The following is a 20,874-nucleotide window of genomic DNA, read 5'->3' as shown; positions in this document are numbered from 1 at the left end:
GTGTGTGAATAATTCATCCAGGTTAAAGTCTATGTATATGGGAACCTACCCAAAGTTTCATAGCATCTGGAATGGATTTTCAAAGATGATGTGAGAGTTGGGTAGCTTCCCTTTAGATAGCCTTCAGTGCATAATGATTGAAATTGGAAGGTATGGTCCAGAGAATGGTTTGTTTAATCATGTTATGTATGTCCTCTTTTCCTAGAATGCCCCTCAGGCAGTCTTCAGTCTTTCATTCCAAAGAAATATGGTGGGGTACACACACAAATGTCACTTGCCACACGTAACCCATAATTTCACCACTCTACATTCGACTTCAACTCTTTATTTAAACCTCACAGGCAAACATCCACTGTAGTGTTAATGTTCTCAATTTGATGTATGATACAATGCAAATGAAAAGTGGCGGCGGTGTTGCTTTTTGCAGCGCACCGGAGCTCCACACAAATTCTACACAGTAAATGATTTGAATCCATGTTTTGTATTATTATAAATAGTGCATGTTTCTTGTTATTATTACTGCTGTTCCAGCCACATTTTCCCTTTTCGCTAACTACAGCTATAATGGCTCCCCGGCCTCAGGACGCCAAGTTGAGCATGACGGGGGAAGAGAATTAGCGCCCCACAATGCCTCGGACGTGCTCCCCACTAAGGTAAAGCCATTTGCCCCAACCACGCCTGCACCTCGATTATACACTTCCCCATGATTCTAGCACAGCTGCTTAGAAAAGGCCAACATCAGTTTATACTGACAATACAATGCTATGTGGTTGGATCAGTGCCTATTGAGGGGGAATTTTGTTTTTTAACAGCCTGGAGTAATAGTCATCTATTTCAGCTTCCCAAAATGCTCATGGTTTGGTATTTGGATTAAAAAAAATACTTCTTTACTTACTGGATTATTCAAATTTATATACTGACTCTTTTAGCCCCAAATTCTCACAATACAAGGTTTTTAGTGCCTTTGAGGTTTGTTTTCTCATAGTATGCTTTCAAGATGAGCTGGAAATGAATTTCCAAGTGTTTTTTTCAAAGAATTAGAGGGAAGAATGGCTGACATTTGCCTTGGCTTGTTCTCTGGCGTTTAGTCTTTTTGAAGCACTTCCAGTTGGCGAGATGAGGCGCTCCAACTGTGCTTTGAGTACTTAAGAAGGGTGCAGAGATGACCAAAAGTAGGGCAATGGTCTTGTAGGTGAGTAACCAATGCGTCCAGCTCACATCCACCTCAACTTTATGCCTACTGACACAATTTCAGCCTCACAAGATCAAATCCCACTGATTTTAGTTTGTAAGAGTTATGTTTTCCTGCCAAATTTAGACTATTATAGGGATTTTCTTCTTTCTCCATTCTCTCAGGGTAAGCCTTGAGCCTGATTTTGTACAGTTGAAGCCGAAAGTTTATATGCAAAATGTTAATTATTTTTCCAAAATAAGAGGGATAATACAGAATGCATGTTGGTTTTTTTTAGTACTGACCTGAATAAGGTATTTCACATAAAAGTTCACCAAAAAAAAGTTGAATTTATAAAATTACGCTGTTAAAAAGTTCACATACACCTGATTCTATTGTTACCTGAATGATCCACAGCGGTTTTTTTTTTTTTTTTTTTAGTAAAAGTTGTTCATAAGTCCCTTGTTTGTTGAACTGCAAGCTGTTTATCAGAAAAATCCTTCAGGTCCCACAAATGTATTGTTTTTTCAGCATTTTTGTTTATTTGAACCCTTTCTAACAATGACTACGTTTACATGCGCAGGAATAATGCGATTATTTCCAATAATCAGAGTAAGGACTTAATCGCATTATGATGTTTACATGTCAAGAGCACAGCTCTTCACTCCGGTTTACATGGAATTTCCATTATTCCTATTATTCCTATTGTCCGTCAATGAATTGCATTATGTTCATATCGCGCAAAGTCCACCACATAAACTCAGTTTCCTGAGCTCCCTAAAAGTGTCGCCGCCTTCGCCGTCGTCGTTTCTGATCTGCAGTCATGCGCCAGAATATTTTCTCTAATGGGGCTAACGGAGGGCTAGTCCAATATGTGGGGGTGATAAGAAAATAATCGATATTCGTGACGTAAAAGTTACTTAATGAAGAAATTGTCTTTTTTTTTTTTTTTTTTTAAGAAAAGCAGCTCTGGTAGCCTACACACCACATTTAACAGAAGTATAATTTAAATTAAAACGGCCTTTTAAATTATATTTAAAACTGACACGAGCGAAAAAAAAAATAGACACAAACTTAAACCAAGCCCTGCATTCCAGCCCGAGCCCGACGGGCAGCAGTGAGCGCGCCTTCAGCGCATTTTTTTTTTTTTTTTAGGAGTTCCACAAATCCACAATCAAGCGCACATAAAAGGCTAACGCATTTGCCTCATGATTGCCTAATGATTCCTGTTCCTGAACAAGAGAGCCCATTCCAATTTTGTTTTATTTTTTTATATATAGAAAAAGCACATCAATTTGTTGATATTGTTTGTGAGGGCACGCAAATATACATACATCCTTTACAGTTACGAATAATAGCTACTACTCTTACGTGCAAAAAAGTCAGCGTATTTTAAGATGTTTGCAATGCAAGTGATCACGCTTGCTCTTTCATGTCCAGTAAAGCGCGCGTTAGCCTCCACTCTCCGCACAGAAGATAGAATATGAGTCTAACAGCGCACATACAGGTTAAACGTTTAAACTAACATTTTGATATGCTTGAACTCTTTATCTATAGATTTTATTTTAGGCAAGTCGTGATGATTTAAGAAAGCTAAATTGATCAAGCATATGAACTCACCGCCTGCCGCTGGTTGCTTCTTAAAAAAAATATATATATATATTTTTTTATTTTTTTTTTAAGGGAAAATAATGCTTAAAAAAAAACTGAAACGAAATATAATTACATTGTCATTTGGCCTATATACAAAACTGAACTATTTTAATAGCTAAAAAAAAATGGTAGTATAAGCTGTCTGGGTGAAGTGGCCAAAAAGACGATCTTGGGTCGGAGTCTGGCCAGTCTCTTACCAAGAATTCTGCCAAGAGCTGGGCTAGATTTTAGGCCTATTCAGGGCTCTATACACAAAACAATGAAAAAACCTGTTACATGCTGGAAAGACTTCAAAGCTGGACAGCACCATGCGCTCCGTGAGACTGGGTTGTGCGCTCAACATTAACACAATTCATATGAATGCGTAATTCAACTGTGTATACTTTACACTTATATTAAAAATTAAATGAACGGCACATCTCAATCTTAGTGATGATGTAATGGATTAAATGTAGCCTAATGCACGAAACTGCGCTCACATGACGCGTGTGAAAGAATACTGTGACAAACAGCACGGGACAGCAGCACTCCTCTGTCTCAGCTGGTTGGGGGGCTAAACCGAGACATTAAAAATTCTAACGGGGCTATAGCCCCTTTGTAGAGCACTCCCTGTCTGCAAGTGCGTGGCACGTCATTCGTGTAAGTCACAAGCGCATGCGCACTCTGGTGAAAGCGGCAATACTGCGATTACGGTGTTTACATGCCGGTATTCTTCGATTAAAATCGGCGTGCGCCACCTATGTTAATACGATTATGCTTGCTGCGATTATGAGCTTAATCGCATTATTATAATCGAATTATTGCGTTTACATGGGGAAAAGTTTAATCGCAATATTGCCAAAATCTCATTATGATCCATCTTTTCACACTGAGGACAATTGAGGAACTCATATGCAACTATTACAGAAGGTTCAAACACTTACTGATGCTTCAGAAGGGAATGCTCTGCATTTAACCCATCCAAGTGCACACACACAGTAGTGAACACACACACACTGTGAACACACACCTGGAGCAGTGGGCAGCCATTGCTGCAGCGCCCGGGGAGCAGTTGGGGGTTCGGTGCCTTGCTCAAGGGACTCACCTCAGTCGTGGTATTGAGGGTGGAGAGAGTGCTGTACATTCACTCCCCCCACCTACAATCCCTGCCAAATTTTGTAAACCTTTGGGTTACAAGTCCGACTCTCTAACCATTAGGCCACGACTGCCCCCGATTAATGCATTGCGTTTCCTTCTGGAGCATCAGTGAGCATTTGAACCTTCTGTAATAGTTGCATATGAGTTCCTCAGTTGCCCTCAATGTGAAAGATGGATCTCAAAGTCATACAGTCATTGTTGGAAAGGGTTCAAATACAGGAATGCTGAAAAACCAAAGAATTTGTGAGACCTGAAGGATTTTTTTTTTTTGAAGAACAGTTGGCAGTTTAACCGTTCAGGACAAACAAGGGACTCATGAACAACTATCACCTAACTAAAAAAAAAAGCAGCTGTGGATCATTTAGCTAACAAAACTGTTAAGAATCAAGTGTGTGTAAACTTCTGAACAGGGTCATTTTTATTATTTTATTATCTTATTTTCTCTTCCTCTAATCTTAATGGTTTTTAACTTCAAATCTTATTCAAATTTTGGAACTGAACACTACAATTCTGCATATTGATTTTCTGTCTTTCTCACAACCTTCCAATGACCTGAAGCTTCATCTCTGATTTAGAGGTGCTTTGAAAAGCTGGACAGTGGAGCATTACTTGTAGATAAACTATGATTGTAGATTATCAAGAACGGAAATACTCAGTGATTCAGGGATGTTCGAGTATCATTGATCTTTTTTTCTAGGTCTGAATGGGCAGCTTTCATTGTGGTTTATGTGATTGTCTATGTCACAGGGATCTTAATCCTAACGTTTTTTATTTGCAAACTGGCTTTAGTGCCATGATATTTGTATTTTCTTCTTGTAAAGTTCAATAAATGATGCTTAAATCATTAGTATGTTGTCTTGTATTTTATGTTTACATTAACAGCATGATAAACCCCTTGACCCCAGTTTTTGCATGTGAGGGAAACCTTCACAGTTGCTTAACTCTTTCTGGTTCTCTGATTTTAAATTATGCTAAATGAAAAATGCTTTTGTTTACCTAATACTCAAACTTAAACTCAGTACTCAGACTTAACTTTGTCCATTCTGTACTGTCCTTAAATCCCGCCCATAACCTTTTAAGAAATGAAGTTGTGACCAAATACTGCAGCGGTCAGTCACTCATATTGGGTCCCCTTACTTGTTGAGTTTCAGCACCAGCTGTCAGCTCATCGGCCGGTGGGAGCAGTTACCGCAGGCAGGGGTCTGTCTTCTCTCTCCAAACCCGCACGGGACTCTGATTGTACAGCACGGGGCGTGTATGTTGAATTAAGAGGTACATAATACGATTGTGTAGGTTGAGGGGATACCAAGCACCCCACGGAAGACGGGAAAATGACAGCGATTGAAACGCAAGTGCAGTACAGTTCTTACATGATGACTACGACTGAGGAATACATGACCCAAGAGGACGACTGGGACCGCGACCTGTTGCTGGACCCAGCCTGGGAGAAGCAGCAGCGGAAGGTAAAAACTTAGGAGTGCTCACTTCTTGCTTTTACATGTTTAAATATCGGTCTACAGCCAGGAAAAAAAGATTATATATAATTGTTCGCTTTTAAAGAGCGAGTAGGCCTACCTTACGAGACGAAAAGCCATATTAGTTTGTAAAACCTGTTAACATTTTAATAAAACTTTTAAATTAGTCGGCGTCGGATGTCTACGTCATACGCTGCTCAGCAACACGGGCCAATCAGCTGTTACCTCATTAACATAAATACTGAATTATTTTGTATTCATCTTCAATTTCAATGTGGTTTGAAAATTTCTTTTGAAATTATTAATAGGTTATATAATAGTTATAATCTTAGTATTGCTTTAGACTGTCATAAATGTATAAGACAGTAGCTATAGGACATATATACATAACTACACCAAAGTGACAGTAACAGCTGAGCAGATGAGGCAACAGTTACAGAGGACAGTCCGCGTTCAGAATGGACGGAAGTGGCACTGAGAGCCTCAAATAGACTCTAAAGCTAAAAATACCGGCCCCATCCTGTCCCCCAACCCATTAATCCAAACAGTTTGTTCAACATCATCCTTTGATTCTAGTTAAATGACTGACGGTACGTGTGAGAGGTGTTTATTAATAAGCAAGGGTTTAACAAGACGACCCCGCAGATTTATTTACATCCCGTTGAGGGCACAACCTTTTTTCTTTCTTGCTGAATGCATTCAGTACCAGACTGAAACACATTAGCTTTTTAGAGTCTAATAAATTGCCAATTTACGTAAATGCGATACAAAATGATGTTGGTTAACCTTCAAAAATGTTGGTTATGAGCCTCAGGATGTCAAATTAGTTTTTTTTTTTAATGCAGATTTTGCCATCATCCTGTAGTTTAATGTGATTTAACCTTGATTTGTGAACGCAAACTACCTACTTTTCATTCTAGATTAATTTTATGTTCGATAATAGTTTATCAGACTTATTTAATAGGCCCCTCAACAAAAACATGCCTTAATGCCTTCAGTTCATTAACAAAAAAATCTAAATGAAAACCTAAATGTACAGTATTTGAGGAAACTTGACAGCGGTTTCTTGTTAAAACAACCATTTTCGAAAGATAGGCTACTTGGCAAACATTTGTTTTGCTACTTTGTATTTTAGTTAATGTTTATATGTTAAAAAGTTTCAGATGGAATAGGCTATGTCATTTTTAATGTCAGTTCTTGTCATACAGTTAATGTATTTTAATATGAACTCTGTGTAGTCTCCATTGTGTAAGCTGAAGGGGATCTAAATAAAGCTTGAACACAGAGTGTTTTTGCATCTGTATGTGAGGCGTCCTGTCAATGCAGAACTGTCATGCTGCCCATTTTCTTCAAAAAGACCTTACTTACCCTGCTGAAAAAAAAAAAGCTAATACCAGCCTAGGCTTCTTAGCTGGTTTAAGCTGGAAGTAGCTGGTTTTAGCTGGTCTCCCAGCCTGGTCAGGCTGGTTTTAGCTGGTGGTTTCCCAGCCTGACCAGCTAAGACCAGCCTGGCCAGGCTGGAAAAGTGGCCAAAACCCTTCTAAAACCATCCTGCCTTCCAGCTATGACCAGCTAAAACCAGGCTGGTTGACCAGCTAAAACCAGCCAACTAGCCTAGGCTGGTTTTAGCTGTTTTTTCACCAGGGTTGCATAACCATTACTGTGGTCATGTTATTCCTTTAAGCCTACCTGCTTCAGTGAATTACTGTTGAGTCCTTAGCATCCTTATGCTTTGGTATTTTGGTCACATGTCATTTACTAGCTCATTCCTAAGACTAGTTTATTAAATGGATAGACTGCATCTCTACAGTATTGTAGTATTTAAGTTGTGTCAGATCCTGCAAGGGAAACCAAGTGGACCCTTAAATTTTGAGAAAGAGAAGCAAGAGATTCTGAGATCTCTTTCTGCTCTCCATGTCTGTATAGTCATCAGTTTGAGGCATGGTGAATAGTTCAGGCCTCATCCACTTACCTTCAGCTACATTTCCAGTATGAGTATGAAAGTATTTGACACTTCCCTGACTTTTAGTGTGATGCATATTTTGTATTATATGACCTTTAAATGAGGTTTGTGACTCACAAGTCAGATGAAAAATTCATGTTTTTTCCATTCTAATTAGAAAGCCTAATGCTTAGCACAGAACCTGAGGGTTTCAGATAGGTGTGCAGATTCTTCAGGCACACGGTAGGGGTGTGGAAGGGGGCGGAGGTGGGAAATGGGGGGTGAAGAAAGTCATACGATCAAATGGCAGTTGCTATTCCAGAAGAGGTGTCCTTCTAGGGGAGCTTCTATAAACTACCTAATGAAAGCATGGGAGCTGGGGGGTAGTTTACTGTAGGAGGTCAGGTCAGCCAGGTAAACTTATTTCAGGCTGGATTTGACTTTCAGAGCCGTTTAAATGTAAACAATGGGACGATAATGATTGGTTGCAAGTTATGAATTTCTTGATCAATCCTGTTTACACTCGAGCAAGTTATTTTCTTTTTACACTGCTAAAGGTTCTGAAAGTGTTTTCACAGCAATGCAACAGAAGAACTTTTCAATGAAGAGTTTTTTTCCTCTGTGTAAAAAACAATTTAAAAAGTCTTAAGAACCTCTTGTGTAACAGAATGGTTCCAAGGATGTTCTTCATAAAACCATAGATTCCAATAAAGAACCTTTATTTGTAATAGTGTAGGATCCTTTATTGAGTCCATATTACTTATTCTGTTTTGAAAAATGGCCACATGTTACCATTGTGCTAAAGTGAATTTAAATAGTTTATATTGCTTTGTGTATGCACATTTATTAGTTGGTGAACTGGCAGCTGAATGACTGCATGTAAGTCAAATGCCTAGTTTACAGCTTTACCTAGGTTGCAGCTTTAAATACCAGGCCTTCAAATGTGAAATATCATGTTACCCAGAATCCTATGTTCAGCCCTTTCACCTGAATGTGCTGCAACCCGCTCTACAACTTTCGCACAGCCACATTTATTCACTCTGTAGTTTCCATCAGTAATGTTTTGACCTACTGGCCAATACATAAGAAAATCTATGTATCTATACATACATCGATACCTAAAAATCTATGTATCTTATTAAGGTCAATTGCAGTGATGATATTTCTGTACAGGCAGGTAGGGCTGTCTTTGCTAACTAAAAGTAAGACCATAGAAAACATTTTGTTGCTTGAAACAAAATGAAACATTAACCGAAATTAAATGAAATGTGTATATATAAAAAAACCTTTTCTTTCAGCTAAATACCAAGGAAACATTTTGTCATTTTTGTTTAGTTTAACTTGAAGTATAAAATAACTAAGTACACTAATAAATAAAACTGTTACTAAAATTAAAGTTAAAACAAAATATAAAAATATAATCTAATTCAAAAATAACAAAAATTAAAGCCTAGTACATCAATGAGTCTAACACAGGTTCCATTATTCTTCATTAACATAATCGCCCAGAAAGTAGTGCCATATATAATTGTTGATGGTCTTCTCACCTGAATTACTGTTTTTTGACTTTCTGTATTTATTTTTTGGTGATTTGGATAGTTTGACAATAGACTGAAGTGGTAATACTTAAACTAGTAGTGCATCTGGTTTACAGAATGACTTTGGATTTTGACCATGGATTTTGTTGCTTTTTTATATCTGTGGAAGTAATGTGAAATTGCTTCATTTCAATCCATATAACAAAAACACAGCCATCTAAAATATATTAAGTATAGATGCAACAGATTTACAAAAAAATCTTAAGTTTGGACAAGGTTTAAAGTATTTAAAGGCCTATCATTTGTCAAAAAGCAGTTATGTTAATAAGGAAGCCCTTAGGAGCTTCAGTAATTTCTACCCTGCTACTGTAAAAGACAACGCGTGATCCAGTGGAATGTGCTTGTGGCTTTTTGTCATCTGTAGAGCATAAATAATCTGGCAGCAGTTTTGATCAGCTAACAAGAGCGAAACTGTAAAGCAGAATTTTCCCTTCGGTGAAATTCCTTAAAGGATAAAACATTTGCAAAAATCTCTGTTCCTTAGCTCTTGTTTTAAAAGGAAAAGAATTGGTGTAGAAACTATTTTCACTCAGAAATTGCAAGTAGAAGGACTGAAATAGTATTTTCTTCAGTATTTACATTATAAATCTGCTTCGTACTTTATGGTCATTTGATGTTTTCTTTAACACGGAAGAAAGCGAATGGGTGAGACTTCCGGTTCATTAGTGGCTATGGGGAAATAACAAGAAAAATAATGTGCAGTAAATGGTAAAACTGTTTGCATTACAAACCAGTGTGCTTATAATTAAGGCTCCGTCCACACGAAGCCGGTGCGTTCCCTATCCGATCATTTTTTTTTCCTCGTTCTAAAAAAAAATTCCGTAAACACGAAACCACTGAAAACGGTGTAGTATATATGCCAGACCAGTGTGGGGTGCTGTAATTCTGCCATAGAGATACGCTATACACGGAGAAGACGACTTTGAGCATGCGCATAACCTTGCGTGCTGTATACGAACTAAGAAGAAGAAGACGAAGATGCGAACATTATCGCTTGTTGCTCATAACAGTTGCATAGAAGCAATAGATTTTGCTGTAATAAAGCTAGTAGGCTTAGTAGCAACACGAACGCAATCATGTAGTCCGCAGCCGACACGTGATGTGATGACATCATCGTTTCACAAAATATACGTATTGGCTGTACACACGAAACCGCGAGGGTGTCGTTTTCAGATTTATCCACTTTGGGACCCGGTTTCAAAAAATAGCGGATTCAGTCTCCTAAAACGCCGGATCCGTGTGGATGAAACGCCAATACGATAAAAAATGTATGCGTATACAGCGAAACGCGTCTTCGTGTGGACAGGCCCTAAGATAATACATAAAATAATATAGTAAGAAACACAGCTGAATGTGGATGAGACCGGAAGCCGGACCCATAAAATTTACAAATGGCTGCTCCCGCTTTTATGGAAACAAAAAAAGTGGATAAGTGTTGAATATGTGATCTGTGTGTCTACATGTGTTAATGTGTGCATTGCGCAGTCTACACTTTAAACAATGTCCTGTCACGATAGCAGCGGGACTGCAGTCAGCTGACTCATTACTGCAAAGCGTTTGCACAGATGTATGCATGACAGGAATAGTTAAAGTGATGATGTAACTGGAGTGCCAGTAGATCGCAAGGCTAAAATAATTCCGAGAGCGTCTCTGCTGTAGTCATCACTGTACAGTATCTGGCATTAGAACCAGAACTTGAGATCAACACTCAGTTGGAAACATTTTTTGCAGGCTATTTCAATTGTTTTTTTTTAGTTTGCACCATCTAGTCTCAGTTCATTTAGACTGCTTTGTAAATGTCTCTATAAAGTAGATTTCTACTATTCACTGCTTTAGTTTGTATATGAAAAATATGACGATCTAATGTGATTGACTTATTGACGGTGTACATACATCAATGCTAGAGCAGTTTGAATATGAAAAGATAAATGAATGCATCATAAACATGCCAAGTTATTTCTGTACAACCAACTTGTTGCTTGACTAAATATTTATACCCCCATTTACAATGTAGCGAGTTCAAGGACGTCCAAGAAAAATGTTTCACACTCCTGGTGCACATGCTTGGGTGGGCGCTAAAATAATTGCCCTTTTCATTTTTGAAAACCCATGTCATTCAGTAAATCAAAAAAATCACACTCAAGTCAAGTTTATTGCAATTGTACATTTTATGAGGATGTTTTATAAAATAAACGGCCCACATTTTTTCTCGCTGTAGTGTTTTGAGCGTCTGTTCCAGGAATGCTGTGCTTTCAGCTGTCTGCTGGTGTCTCATGGCTCCCTGATATAGCTTTCTTCACTCCCCCTCTCTGCCTCTCCTCCTCCTCATCTTCACCTCCCCCTCCCAGGCTAATTTTGGTGGTCTTTGGCAGAGGGGGGTGATTTGAAGGGTGGCCACCTGCTGCAAAAGAGTCTCCGCTTCCAGCCTTACATCAAATTACGTTGGGCCTTGGCATTCTTCGGTCACCTCACTCGCTCTCTGTCCCCTTCTCTCTTACCCTGAGGCTCCCAGCGAAGCATGTACAGTCAGCGCTGCATATAGATGCAACTATGTGTAGTTAAGGGACAGAAATTAACCTTTACCCAAGATAAAAATGCCACTGAAACAAAAAATGCCACTAATATAAAATTAATTATTTGACATATTTCATTCAAAAGGACGAGTATTCTTTATATTCTGTAGCACCTTTAACCAAAATTAAACATGATACAAATTACGACTTAATTTCGTCTTTTTTCCCCCTCAGACCTTCACTGCCTGGTGCAACTCTCACCTGCGTAAGGCAGGAACACAGATTGAAAACATTGAGGAGGACTTCAGGAATGGACTCAAACTCATGCTGCTGCTGGAGGTTATCTCAGGTAAGCATCTCGCTGGATCTGTTGAAGGGACTGGTACTCAGAGCCTAATATTGACTAATATCAGGGTTTCACCTGTGGAATAATATGGAAATTTAAGGGATAGTTTATACTTCGTTCATCTTCTGAACACAAATATTATATTATAAGATATTTTTGATAAAATCTGAGAACTCTCAGACCCTGCATAGACAGCAATGGATCTACTACGTTCAAGGCCCAGAAAGGTAGTAAGAATGTTGTTGAAATAGTCCATGTGTCCGGCTTTCTGATGTAGAACCCGGATGCGCTTCTCATTGTTTGCAAGCACACTGAAGTCTGACACGGAAGAGTACAAATTGTTAAATGAAAGTCAACCACTAATGTCACATGGATTATTTAATCGATGTGCTTACTATCTTTCTGGGCCTTGAACATGTCAGTTGCGTTGCTGTCCATGCAGGGTCAGAAAGCTCTCAGGTTGCATCAAAAAATATCCTAATTTGTCTTTTAAAAGATGAAGGTCTTAGAGGTTTGGAAGACATGAGTGTGAGTAATTAATGACAGAATTTTCATTTTTGGGTGTACTATCACTTTAAAGAAATATACTTTTAAAGGGCAAGAATTGTGTTCATATTCTGTATTTCTCATATTTCTGGTCTTTGTATCATGCATAAAGCTTTTAGGGTTTCAAATGTAGCTTCTGTAAAGATAATGTGGCCATTATTTACTCCACACTTTCCCCATTAACATTCTCACATGAAGGAATATTTCCTTATAATACATGTCCTTATGATATGAATTTTGTGTTTGTGTGCGTTACATCAGGTGAGAGACTCCCTAAACCAGACAAAGGCAAAATGCGTTTCCACAAGATTGCCAACGTAAACAAGGCCCTGGATTTTATCAGCAGCAAGGGAGTGAAACTGGTCTCCATTGGTGCTGAAGGTGAGGCTTAACAAACCTCTTCTGCTTCAGTTTCTCTTATATAAGCACCTTAAGCCCCTTTAAATCCTAAACTGTACTCTTCTGTCAAGTGAAACTGTTTTTTTTTTTTGTTTTTTTTGGCTGTTCTGATTTGCAGAGATTGTGGATGGTAATGTGAAAATGACCCTCGGTATGATCTGGACCATCATCCTGCGCTTCGCAATCCAGGATATTTCAGTGGAGGGTGAGATACTCCAAAAATCTGACACATTAGCACCTCTGCAGAGTTGTGTTTATTTAAAGGTCCACTCATTTTTTATGTCTCACAGGTTGGTGTGAAAGCTGGCTTGAACTTTTTTTGACACCTAGTGGCGTAGATGAAGCATTAACAGTTACCAGTGCCAACGTAGCAAGCTTAATATTTCAATAAAATAAGTTCTGTATGCATATGGGAATTATGCTAATGTGCATGTAAGTGTGTTCTATTTACTAATCTACTCAACTGTTGCTCACAGAGACCTCTGCTAAGGAGGGCCTGCTGCTGTGGTGTCAGAGGAAGACTGCCCCCTACAGGAATGTCAACGTGCAAAACTTCCACATCAGGTGATTTCTGCTTCACTCCTGTTGAGAAGACAGCATGTTGGCTTAATTTCACAATCTCTTACTTCCTTATGGCTCCTTTCGCACATGTGTACATTATCTCTGTTTAAACCCATCCTTCGCATTACCCATCATGCTTCACATGCTTCTAAACTCTCACGTAGAGCCCATTGTTTTGTTAATCATTTCCAAATTTCTTTTCTTGTTCTTTCTCCCTCTGTTTTTCCCTTTGCTTGGGGTCTGTGTCTTAGTTGGAAGGATGGCCTGGCTCTCTGTGCCCTCATCCACAGACACAGACCTGACCTCATCGACTACTCCAAACTGCGCAAGGTGCCATCGCCCTTTTTCCCATAATGCATCTCTGCCTTGCTATCTGTCCATTCATCTGCTATGTTTGAATAAAAACTCACCTTTTTCCTTACACCATACCTGTCATCATAGACCTGTTGGTAACTAACTTTGTCTGTTTGGCTGTGAATGCACTGTTTATTGCTTGCTGAATATTTTTTCATTAAAATTAACACACTTATTTAATTTCTTAAGTGGTTAAGTGGAAAAAGTCTCATTTGGTTTGTTTTGTGTACCTATGTGATGTTTTTGCCACAGGACTAACAAAAAAGCCAGTATTGCCTTGTTTATGGGTTATCTTACCGTGGTAATACCATATTTTGAACATATATTATGGCTTTACCATGATACATAAATATGATAATCATGGTATAAATCATGGTAAATATCAAAGTGCTATAATATTGGCACAATATCTGTACAGTACTTTTTTGTGAAGATTTTTAACAGATTTGATCTAAAATGTTCTCAGACATGAATTCAGTTTTCACTTGTTTTAAATGGATAGCTCACACAAAAATGAAAATTCCTAAGACCTTAGTTCATCTTCAGAACACAAATTAAGATATTTTGGATGAAATGTTGGGTCAGAAAGCTCCCTGATTTCATCAAAAATGTCTTAATTTGTGTTCTGAAGATGAACGAAGGCCTTGGGTTTGGAACAACATAAGGGAGAGTAATTAAAGGCAGATTTTTCATATTTGAGTGAACTATCCCTTTAATTATGTTACTAATGTTCTGCAGTGTATAAAATAGCATGCGTCACATTCAAACATTACTGTCTTTTCCAGCAACTTTAAATTGTAGACTGTGGAATAATGTTTCTTTTCGTTATTTACTTTTTTTTCATTGAGTTTCTTCCCTTGCAGGATGACCCCATTGGCAACCTCAACACTGCTTTTGAGGTAGCAGAGAAATACCTAGACATCCCTAAAATGCTTGATGCAGAAGGTATGACCTCTTTTAGAGAATCCAATGTGGTGATATGTTTCAGATTGTAAAAATAAAACAGATTTATGAATTGTTCAATGTTTGTCTCCAAATCAGACATTGTGAACACTCCAAAACCCGACGAGAAGGCCATTATGACCTACGTGTCATGTTTCTACCATGCTTTCGCTGGAGCAGAGCAGGTAAGGAAGTTCTTCTGGAGATGAACATCTGTATAGGTAGGAGAGTCGCTCCTTTTAGAATGTAATTGCCCACCTTGTTTCCCCTTTGTAATCAGTCACACTGTCCTCCAGGCTGAGACAGCAGCTAACAGGATCTGCAAAGTGCTGGCCGTGAACCAGGAAAATGAGAAGCTGATGGAAGAATATGAGAAACTGGCCAGTGAGGTGAGAAGACTCAAATTCTCTATTAGGTCCTCACCAAGGTTTCTTTCTCTTCGTACTTAAATATACATCTAAAATTTTAACCTTAGCTTCTGGAATGGATCCGAAGAACCATCCCCTGGTTGGAGAACCGCGTGGCCGAGCAGACCATGCATGCCATGCAGCAGAAGCTGGAGGATTTCAGAGATTATCGTCGTGTGCATAAGCCACCAAAGGTTCAGGAGAAGTGTCAGCTAGAGATCAACTTCAACACCCTACAGACCAAGCTGAGGCTCAGCAACAGGCCTGCCTTCATGCCCTCTGAGGGCAAAATGGTTTCAGTATGTACTACTACCTTTCTCTTAACACTTGCTTTTAAGTACCCCACAGACAGAGTTGAAAGTAAGTTCTACCTGGTCTTCTCCCCTGCAGGACATTGCCAATGCCTGGAAAGGTCTGGAGCAGGTAGAGAAAGGTTACGAGGAATGGCTGCTCACAGAAATCCGTCGTCTGGAGAGACTGGACCACCTGTCCGAGAAGTTTAAGCAGAAGTCTACCTTGCACCAATCATGGACCACAGGTATTAATCTTCACAGTCAACCATTTTAACTCAACCCTGAGAACATATTCCTTCTCATTGTTTTTTTTTAATGCTCAACACAGGAAAAGAGGAGCTGCTGTCTCAGAAAGACTACGAGTCAGCCTCTCTAATGGAGATCCGTGCTCTGATGAGGAAACACGAGGCCTTTGAGAGCGACCTGGCCGCTCACCAGGACAGAGTGGAGCAGATTGCTGCCATTGCACAGGAGCTCAAGTAAGATAGATACACCACAGCTCCATTGAAATACGAAGAGTACTTTCTTACAGAGTTTACAGTAAGTAATTATAATGATTATAAAGATGTGCTGCTCTTTAGTGAACTGGACTATTTTGATGCTGCTACCATCAATGCCCAGTGCCAGGGCATCTGTGACCAGTGGGACAACCTGGGCACCCTGACCCAGAAAAGGAGAGAATCACTGGAGGTACATGTAGATGATAAAATCTTGAATGCGGAATGAGAATGCGGTCAAATTAGTGCAGATTCCACTTCCAAAAAACATTACGGTTGTGCTTGTATCACTACGCCTTTAGGTTTGGTATCTTTAGGTTCACTGTCAAAAATGCCAGTGTTAACACTAAGTGGACCAGGACCAAATGTAATGTTTTCTTTTTTTGGTCCGGACCAAACGAACCAAGAAAACCAAACTACAAGTGTCAATGCACCTCTGCAGACTCTTTCGCAAGTTTAGCCAATGAAAAGTAGGAATAAAATACAGCATTTACAGAAGATAAAGGATGTGGCATTACTGTAATCTTTGTCTTTCTTTGCAATAGCGTGTGGAGAAGCTTTGGGAAACAATTGACCAGTTGTACTTGGAGTTTGCCAAGAGGGCAGCCCCCTTCAACAACTGGATGGATGGAGCTATGGAAGATCTGCAGGACATGTTCATTGTGCACAGTATTGAAGAGATTCAGGTGAAAGACTAACACAGAATGCTTGAAGGAGTGCTTACCCTTTTCAGTGACAGAGCTTGAGTTTAGTATCTCATCAATCTGTTATGGGAGTAGGTGTTGTTCCCTTCAAGGGGTCATGACATTGATTTGTTTTATTATTTTAATATGTTTCTTATATTTACTTGTTAACCAAGTCTTTTGCACAAAAAACAACTAAATATGTTTAAAAATGATTATTTTCAACCTTGTGTCTGAAATGACCTGTTTTTAAGGGGCGTGTCCTTTAAGTCTTCTCAGTAATCGCCATTGTTATGATTAGCTAAGTATCAGCCGTTAAGCGACTGAATGCCAGTGGGCGGGGCCTATAGTGAGAAGGGTGAGAAGATGACTATTCGTAGATGCCTTGCTCTGGAGGCAGTGTTTATGATGTTTGTGCCTGGGTGACGTCACCTTGCACCTCAGAGTGAGCCATTTTTAAAGCTTAACTAAATAAAGCCTTTGTTTATAATTAGGAGGACATATTAAGCTATGTAACTTGCATGATGTTGTAGTAGTATGAAGACCTCTTATATGCCAAAAGATTAAAGCAAACTTTTAAAAGTCTCTCATCTTTTGTAATAGTCTTTTTTACATTGTCTACTTACACACCATGTATTAACATAATTTTGTTCTTTCCTGTTTTTGTCGACCTCAGAGTTTGATCACAGCCCATGACCAATTCAAGGCCACCCTGCCAGAAGCTGATAAGGAACGCATGGCCATCATGGGCATTCAAAACGAGATCTTGAAGATAGCTCAGACGTACGGGATCAAGGTAGTGGGTGAGAATCCCTACACTGTCCTTTCTCCTCAGGATCTTAGCAACAAATGGGAAGCTGTAAGTACTTTATAATCTTTATATTACAATTTCAGCTTCATCAGCAAGAAAAATGCAAGAGTCCTTTGAGCTCCTTCACTGAGAAATGTTGCCTCCTTCCCAACAACAGGTGAAGCAACTGGTTCCAATGCGTGACCAGATGTTGCAGGAGGAAGTTTCCAGGCAGCAGTCCAATGAGAGGCTGAGACGCCAATTTGGTGCTCAGGCCAATATCATTGGACCCTGGATTCAGACCAAGATGGAGGTGCTTCATCCTTTTCACCTCACTCACAGTAGCTACATGTTACGTAGTATGAAAAAACTAAAACTGAAATTATCTTCTTCCCATTCAACAGGAGATCAGCCATGTGTCAATTGATATCGCCGGTTCCCTAGAGGAACAGATGAGCAATCTGAAAACATATGAACAGAACATCATTAATTACAAATCCAATATTGACAAACTGGAAGGAGACCATCAGCTCAGCCAGGAGAGTCTCATCTTTGACAACAAGCACACTAACTACACTATGGAGGTATTGACAACCAGCTGCTTTCTATTCGAGCCTGATCTCATGATGCAAAAGATGCAAAATACATACTTCCATGTACGTGTCATGACATATTCGATGTGAAGTGTTCATTTTGTTCCCGGAACAGATGAACATACATGTAGTACATTTTAGTGACTTCGGTTTTGTACATGCCACCACAGTTCTGATTTGAAATGTCCGTTGAGTGGTGCTATAAGTCTAATGCTCCATGACGTTTTACAATAACGTACCATCTGCACTACACCTAAACCGTCATGAGATCAGATTGTTTTATTCATTCTGAAATGTATTTCCTTTTTGAAGATTCTTATGCAATTCGACTTCCATTAATCTTGCCTTCAATATAAGGTATGTTTAATATTTTCTAATTGTCTACTTTAGCATGTACGTGTGGGATGGGAGCAGCTTCTCACCAATATCGCCCGCACAATCAACGAGGTTGAGAACCAGATCCTGACCCGTGACGCCAAGGGCATCAGCCAGGAGCAGCTGAATGAGTTCAGAGCCTCCTTCAACCACTTTGACCGGGTTAGCAATACTAGTCTATGGTTTCATTTTTGAATAAGCAAAGTTATGAAACTTCATCCAAACTGCTGTATAAACATTCGTGTTTTTGTATTTGCAGAAGAGGAATGGCATGATGGATCCTGATGACTTCCGTGCTTGCCTGATTTCTATGGGTTATGATCTGGTGAGTGCTTTTTTTTTGCTTTGCAAGATTTCAGAAACACAAGAATGTAAAATCAACGTTCTTCCATTATTTTTTAGGGTGAAGTTGAATTTGCACGCATTATGACTTTGGTGGACCCCAACAACACAGGAGTTGTCACCTTCCAGGCCTTTATTGACTTCATGACCAGGGAGACAGCCGAGACAGACACTGCTGAACAGGTCATGGCCTCCTTCAAGATCCTGGCTTCTGACAAGGTGATTACAAATTACAAACCACTAAAGAATAGGTTGTGCTTAAGGAAAATCATGGCACTCATTTTTTTCTACTATGTTCTGCAGCCATACATTACAGTGGAGGAGCTGAGGAGGGAGCTGCCCCCAGAACAAGCCGAATACTGTATCAGCCGCATGACCAAGTACATTGGTGGCGATGCTCCCCCAGGCTCTCTTGATTATATCTCCTTCTCCAGCGCCCTGTATGGAGAGAGTGACTTGTAGAGCCTGTCCTGACATGTACACCACCCACAACATCCCCTACACCCTTCCCCTAAGTTCATGAAACACTTAAATATGTAACTCCAAGAACATTGTCAGATGTAATGGACGGCTTTTCTGCAGTGATTTAGTCCTGTGCGTGACCAGTTGATATACTGTGACACCCATCAGTTGCTGTCTGATCTTGTTAGTGGTCCATCCCTTATGTTGTGATAAGCTGTCTTACAAGTAAGTAGGGATTGAAGAGTACAAAATCCTGACAGAATATCATTCTTCACAATGGCACTGTTAATAAGAGACATCTGCTCTCCCTTCATTCAAATAGCTTACACTTTGAAGGAAGAAAAATAAATGAGCCTAAAGAATATCATATCTTGTGTTTTTTGTGTTTTTCATATATATATTTATAGAACTTTTTGTCAGCACTGTCTGAAAATGATCTGACTCATTTTTGGTGAAAATGAGACGAACGGTATAGGATGAGTTAAAAAAAAAGTAGGTTTTTAACATGAATCAAAATGGCGGACAGGAAGTTCGACCGACTATGGCAACATTTGTATCTATGTTCTCGCCAGTTTAATTACAATAGGCGAATGTAATCAAAACATTACATTCTACATTTTTTGTAGATGTTGTTATTATTAATCGTAATAAATGGTTTATTACTTTTGACCAATAGGTAATGCTGTTACCAAATTGATGTGGCGTGGTCAGTGTGAGGTCACAATGGCACATGCAAAGTTTGGTTTCAATATGTCAATGCTTTGCAGAGATACAGTCTCAGATGCAGTTTGGCATCATTACAACAAATTTGTTGATGCACTAAACAAGAACTGTTTCGTATATCAATACGAAATCTATAAATTTTTGCCAGAATGGTCTGAAGATGATCTGAGTCAAATTTGGTGAAAATTGATCGAATCGTCTAAGACTAGTTTGAAAAAGTTGTTTTTTTCTAACATAAATCAAAATGGCGGTCAGGAAGTTTGACCAACTATGGCAACATTTGTATCTATGTTCTTGGCATGACCCAAGGAACCTTTTTGGACCAGCTTAATTACAATAGGCGAACGTAATCAAAAGGTTTTGGCATTTATGTAAACTTTATTATTAATGGTAATAAATGGTTTATTACTTTTGACCAATAGGTGGCGCTGTTACCAATTGATGTGGCATGGTCAGTGTGAGGTCACAATGTCACATGCAAAGTTTGGTGTCAATATGTCAATGCTTTGCAGGGATACAGTCTCAGATGCAGTTTGGCATCATTCCAGTAAATTCGATATTGCGTTAAACGATAACCGTTTCGTATATCAATACGAAATCCATAACTTTTCGCCAGCATGGTCTGAAGATGATCAAATTTGGTGAAAATCAGACCAACGGTCTAGGAGGAGTTTGAAAAAGTAAGTTTTCAACATAAATCATAATGGTGGACAGGAAGTTCAGCTGACTATTGCAAAATTGGTATCTATGTTTTTGGCATGACCCCCAAAATATATAACTTTTGGCCACAAGGTGGCGCTGGCATTGAGTACTGTCAGAGCATGCTGCTGAAGACACACAATGAGTTTCGCCAATGCGTAAAATATATAGCATTTTACAACAAAAATCTAAATGGCAGACGCACAAAATGGCTGACATGGGATAACTCATGCTGCACCGAATCTAAAGAGACCAGTTTTGTGATTGGTCAAGCCATTGCTCATAGCCATTTTCATATCTTCTGACCACTAGGTGGCGCTTGCTATGGTTAATGTTGAGACTGTCCTCTATCTGTGTGCCAAATTACACAACA

The 20,874-nt window shown here is 39.2% G+C and overlaps 1 protein-coding gene across 2 annotated transcripts; it reads left to right on the top strand.

The window, feature by feature from the left end:
- Positions 1-5,112: 5,112 nt before the first annotated feature.
- actn3a (actinin alpha 3a) lies at positions 5,113-19,446 on the top strand. Of its 2 annotated transcripts, XM_073824656.1 has the most exons (21): positions 5,113-5,424; positions 11,724-11,838; positions 12,643-12,762; positions 12,899-12,985; positions 13,257-13,344; positions 13,593-13,671; positions 14,559-14,640; positions 14,737-14,822; positions 14,934-15,026; positions 15,113-15,343; positions 15,435-15,582; positions 15,666-15,816; positions 15,919-16,027; positions 16,380-16,520; positions 17,194-17,376; positions 17,486-17,620; positions 17,712-17,891; positions 18,291-18,437; positions 18,535-18,600; positions 18,678-18,836; positions 18,921-19,446. In XM_073824656.1, exons 1-21 carry the CDS (start codon positions 5,293-5,295, stop codon positions 19,077-19,079), a joined length of 2,691 nt encoding a protein of 896 aa, XP_073680757.1. In that variant the 5' UTR covers positions 5,113-5,292; the 3' UTR covers positions 19,080-19,446. The 2 variants fall into 2 exon arrangements, with proteins under 2 accessions (XP_073680757.1, XP_073680756.1); XM_073824655.1 differs by having other exon boundaries at positions 18,678-19,446.
- The last annotated feature ends 1,428 nt before the right edge of the window (positions 19,447-20,874 follow it).

This window comes from Garra rufa, chromosome 19 (assembly GCF_049309525.1).
Source record: "Garra rufa chromosome 19, GarRuf1.0, whole genome shotgun sequence".
Lineage (NCBI taxonomy): Eukaryota > Metazoa > Chordata > Actinopteri > Cypriniformes > Cyprinidae > Garra > Garra rufa.
This window is presented reverse-complemented; position numbering and strand designations above follow the sequence as displayed.